The 5,283-nt window shown below is 37.1% G+C and overlaps 1 protein-coding gene across 1 annotated transcript in view; it reads right to left on the bottom strand.

Moving 5' to 3' along the window:
- The window catches only part of LOC109912552 (voltage-dependent P/Q-type calcium channel subunit alpha-1A-like), a 547,201-nt gene extending 542,213 nt beyond the window's left edge, over positions 1–4,988 (bottom strand). The window contains exon 1 of the mRNA XM_048617794.1: positions 4,203–4,988. Within this exon, the coding sequence (XP_048473751.1) occupies positions 4,203–4,462 (260 nt within the window). The 5' untranslated portion in view covers positions 4,463–4,988. The remainder of the gene's footprint in view (positions 1–4,202) is intronic.
- Positions 4,989–5,283: the final 295 nt, after the last annotated feature.

The following is a 5,283-nucleotide window of genomic DNA, read 5'->3' as shown; positions in this document are numbered from 1 at the left end:
GGACCCGAAACATTAACTCTGTTTTCTCCTCCACAGATGCTGCCAGACCTGCTGAGCTTTTCCAGCAACTTTGTTTTTATTTCAACATTTATGTTGCCAATAATGTGTCTGAGACAATTGTATATACTAATCATAACCCCTTTACATTTTTCCAAAAATGTAAAGATAAAAATAGCATACTCTTTAGATGGAGTTTATTGTTACAGATATTTAATGTGAAAATTATACATGTGGCAGGATGAGAGAATGTAATTGCCGAAGCGTTGTCACTACTTTGAAGGAAATTGAGGTGTTCAGTGGAGGAAGAAACGGATCGAGATGAACTGTATGTTCATCTGAATGTTTGCATGCTTAGAATCAATGCTTATGTATAGCGGTGTACCAAACAGTGTAAGACTACAGATTTATAAAAAGAAAACCATCTTTGTATATTGACTGTTCATTTTTAAGGGGGTGGAGCTGTGATGATACTACAGCTTTTAGAGGTATATTTTGTCCTTTTATTTGAAGAGAGGTTTTCAACAATAGGTATTGAGCTGTTTCCTCCAAGCCAATAAAGTAAACAGCTTGAGGAGCCTTGGGGCTTTTTATTTAATTTCAAACAATAGAAGCAGCATGAATGAGTGGAGTCAGGCTCCCACAGAACCAGGGTTTTAGTTCAGCTTTCATCAATTATTGAGTTTTGAAGTTGGCTGTGGAAGCTCTGTCTCACATGCAGTTCTGCAGAGAGAATCTGTTTTACTGTATTTTCTTCGCCAAGGGTGTGTTTACAGGGTGTTGCTAATATTGGAGCAGTTGCTGCTTAGTAGTTAAATAATCTATTATTCTTTTTGGTTTTCCAACAGAGTTAAAGTTATTCAAATTCTTCTTTCTATTGTTTGTATTTTAACTGTGGAGTAAGAATAAACTATGTTTTGCTTAAAGTTGAGTAGTGTACCAATCAAATTACACCTGGAACACAGCACCTTAAAGAAGATAAAAGTTAGGGTCTAGGCTATTTCTTTGATATGTCTGAAAGGGGTTTGGTCTGGTCCGGTCCATAACCATGTCTAAATTTAGGGTCCCCAATAAATCCAAAGAATTCAAGGTAAACCTTTTGAAAGTGATGGAATATAGAAAGTGATATGGCATGGAATGCTGACGCAAATATTAGAGATTAAGGGAGGAAAAAGGAATAGAAGAATACGAGCTGAAGGCTAAAGGAAGAGGTGTGGCAAGAAGAGCATAAAACATCACAAAAACCAATTACGCTTTTTTCTATGTGATTGTATCCAACTATGAATTTTAGCTTCTCTGTGGACAGAAACTTTAAGATAATCCAAGTGAATTTCTAAAAAATATTAATGAAATTAAGAAAGCTGATCTTGGAAAATTATTCACTGCAAAAAATTCTAGGGAGTACAAAACTACAGCCAGGAAATGAAAGAGGCAGAGAATGTAAAAAAGCCGAGGGGATAGAAAAGAAAAATCAAGAAAGCCCACCAACATGAACATATAAATGATGCAATTAGATATGATTAGGTTTGATAAATACAGTGAGAGAATGTGTAATTTAGAACTAATGGATCAAAAAGGACAATATTGTTGGGCATTATGTTTGTACAAAGCTAAATGATATGTCTTTTCTAATTTATATAATTCTTATTTGTATAATGCTGCGTATAATTTACACCATAATTTTAATATGTGCGCAAAGCAAAATTTTCTGACTGGTTTCCAGTTTTCAGCAAATTTGTACAAGTGGGCACACATGGTGACATGCTGTTTTCCATTATCCACTTACTTTACTGTGTCTCACAAACGTCTACCATATAATTAACTTTAACTTGAGCAATGCCATTGTACTCCATAAGAGTTGCTTCTCAAACTAAACATTTAATTAATAATACCTTTAAGGTTAGACTGAAATTTTGCCTAATGAAAAAGTTATACATACTCTTCTATATCATCAATTCATTCCAGCAATGTGAGCATTACAACTTATGATATACTTTCAAATCGTGACAGACTGTACAAACATAACTATCATGCTGCAGCACAAAAGGAGAAACTCTGTTTACACTAGAGTGGGTAACTCAAATAGCACAGGTATATTTTAGGACAAGTTCGGCAAGGATTATATGATGAAGGAAACAGATGATGACAATGGTATATTTAGGTGAGGAAAGATAGGAGGAGGCTCATGTGAAGCAATGAACAGCATGGACTAGTTGGGCCAAATAGCCTGTTTCAGTTCCTCGCTATGTAATCCAATGAAATAAAAAAGAACTCTTAGTTACCTACCTAATAACAGGAACTTAGGTATGTCTGATTGAGTATAATTTGACATCACTATTGTTAGCTTCACATCAATGCACAAAACAAAATGAACAATTTAAATTTACAGCACTTGGCATTTACAAGTGATAACAGTTGCAACAGGTCAGTGATTAGGAACTGGACATCTAATGGGAGAGATGAAGAAGGTGGTTAGTGGGGTATGCTGGGGGAGGGGGGGGAAGCTCAAAGACAAAAAATGTCTGGAAATATTTGAAACATGAAGCTGACAGGGTGTATTTACTAAGAAAGATGTGGGCAATAAAGGCCCAGAGAGGGAACACACAGCAACTGAAACAAAACTGGTAACAACAGGACCTCACACAAGAAGCAGACTGCTCAGCGTACTGGAGGATGTATAAGGAATGGAGTAGGACTCAGAAAATAAGGTCCTACAGGTATTTATACGGGAACAGAGAATATCAAATCTTAAAATTAATCCTCTGCGGTGCAGAAATACAAACAACTACAGAGGAGGATCTTAAATGTAGACAAAAACCATGAAACTGCAAGGTTAACACCTGAGAAATTCAGCCACTGAAACAATAAGATGGATTAAGCCTTCATTAGGAAGGGAGTGGAAGATATGAAAGTTTCCTCTACTTTTTGATTGTAAATGTCCTACGTGAAATCAATTTAATGGTCTAAATCTACTTCCTTAAGAAACAAAATCTTGAAGATGTGCAAGGGGTTACTCTTCTGAGATAGGGCAAATTAAAGTCTCTATGTAATACTCATCTGAAATGCTTGGTTCTAGTATTCCACAGCACCAACACCAGCAATTACAGAAGAGGTTAGGTAAGAGTTAGATATAATCGGTATACGTATGATATGGTATTAATTCTCCTAATAGATGTGCTTGTTATTTTTTCCTAAAAAAAGTCAGTCTATTTTCTTTCACAGTGTTCAAATGATTGGCAAAAGCTGGATAAAAATCTTACACCAGTGGAGCTTGAGCAGGTATTACATAAACAAAGCCATTAGCACCTAGTCTGCACCAAAAAAAAATGCAGAACACACACTTTTCAGAACATGAGTAAAAAATATGGATTCGAATCAAAAAAGATGAATTAACCTAAACAATCTCTAGAATTCCCAGTGCCAGAAATTCAAAGACACACGTACCCATTTGTCATTTCTTTTCAATTCTTTTGCTAAGTGTGTGTGGATATAAAGACATAAAAAGGAGCTGATTAGGACTTGGTACCAGTACAGACTTTCATCAATCTGTGCATCTTATCCCTATGATCATGTGTTCATTGGTGTGCATGTGACCAAGCGAACACAGGCATGAAAAAAATCCTATTCATCACCGCAACCTCTCTGAATGGTTCCTTAAAATAGGTACAGCCCCACGTCAGCAACACCAGTTAATGCATCCTTCTCCCATCAGGCATTTAACTAGCTCAGATTCACTACAAAAATAAAAGTATGCAATTATGCACCAAATAAAAAGGTTTCTTAAATTTATTCTAAAGCTATGATCAGATGGGGTGTACCAGTAACATTTTTTTCAATTGCAAATAGCTGTTTATATATCCTTAAAGTGAAATTGGCTGCATCACAGTGTGGAGGAATTTTTAAGCATAGCAACATTTTTGGTAGTGATTGGTTTTATTTTGTTTTTTTTTGCAAATAGTCCTCTCACTGCAATGGCAAAGCAATCGCCATCCAATTTGCATGAAGGGCCAGTCACAGAAAATGCTACCATTATACGAGTGAAACTGACATTATACTATCATTTATGCCCGCAAAACTGACATATGTACTTTCTAGTGTGAAATTCACATCATTTTGATTTCTTTATCAATCGATTTAGACTATTTGCTTGCATGCAAGATATTAAAATATAATCAATGAATTAGACAAAATAAAAAAAAGGATATGGCCATTCAGTGATCTTTTTGGCATATTTTCTTACAAAGTTGTCTTCACTGAAGAGAAAGAGAGATCTGTTAACTGTGAAGCAGTTTTGTCGGACTGGGATAGGATTGTAGAGAGCCATGGTCCGGGCTCTTTGGGCCATCGACTGCTTGTACATCCTCTGAGGTGCTCCTGGCGGTCCGCCCTGGCGGCTGCCGCCGCGTCCTCCGCCTCCTTGGCCGGCTCCATACCTGGCCGGCACCTCGTCTCCAAATCTCGCCATTCTATAAACAGATGCCAAAGATCACCATTCAGTAGATAAATACGGCAACTCCACATTACATCCCATCTGTTCCAATACTGGTGCACATGCAATTAGTTTAGATTTTTGCCCTGTTTTTTCTTAGTTTTTCATTGTCCAGTGGTTAATTCTTCATAAAACTGGGTCATTTGCAGATTTAAGAAATATTTTCCCCTCGTGTCAAAAATCAAATCTGCTATGTTCTCGTCGTTTTTGCATCTGCAGTTTTTTTTACTCCCTCGATCGCCTTTGCATCATCTGCATCTCAAAGCTGTAGAATCCCAGAGTAAAATCCACACAGCCTCCCAGGCAAACATCCACCATCTACTCATGCCTTTCATCGGTTTCCTTCAGATACTGCATCGCCGAACATTTTTTCGTCCTCTCTCGTGTATTTATATTAATCAGGATCTAGAATGCGAGTACCCGATCGACTGGTGAAGCGTAAGCAATGGGAAGCATCTGATCAGATTTATGCAGCCAACCAACATCCCACAGCATCAAAGCTAGCCACATGATTCCTACTGCCCAATGAGGGAACGAAATCAGATTTTATTCAAAAAAGCTCAGGGAGAGGAAAATCAAAAAAAAACATTTCTCCCTTTTTTTTGTAAAGTCCACCCTGTTTTCGGAGAATGCGGCAGCAACATTTGGTTAAGATATCAACCGGCAACATTACCTAATGGATTAAACCCCAGATCGAGTTATTGGTCTTTAAATATAAATCTTCCACTGATTCAAATTTCGTGTTGCCAAGAAAAGCAGTGCGAGGAATTTGGTGGAAATAGGATGCTTTTCTATTT

Source organism: Rhincodon typus, chromosome 38 (genome assembly GCF_021869965.1).
Source record: "Rhincodon typus isolate 14 chromosome 38, sRhiTyp1.1, whole genome shotgun sequence".
In the NCBI taxonomy this organism is placed as follows: domain Eukaryota; kingdom Metazoa; phylum Chordata; class Chondrichthyes; order Orectolobiformes; family Rhincodontidae; genus Rhincodon; species Rhincodon typus.
The sequence above is the reverse complement of the archived record's forward strand: the minus strand, read 5'-3'. Positions and strand labels throughout refer to the sequence as shown.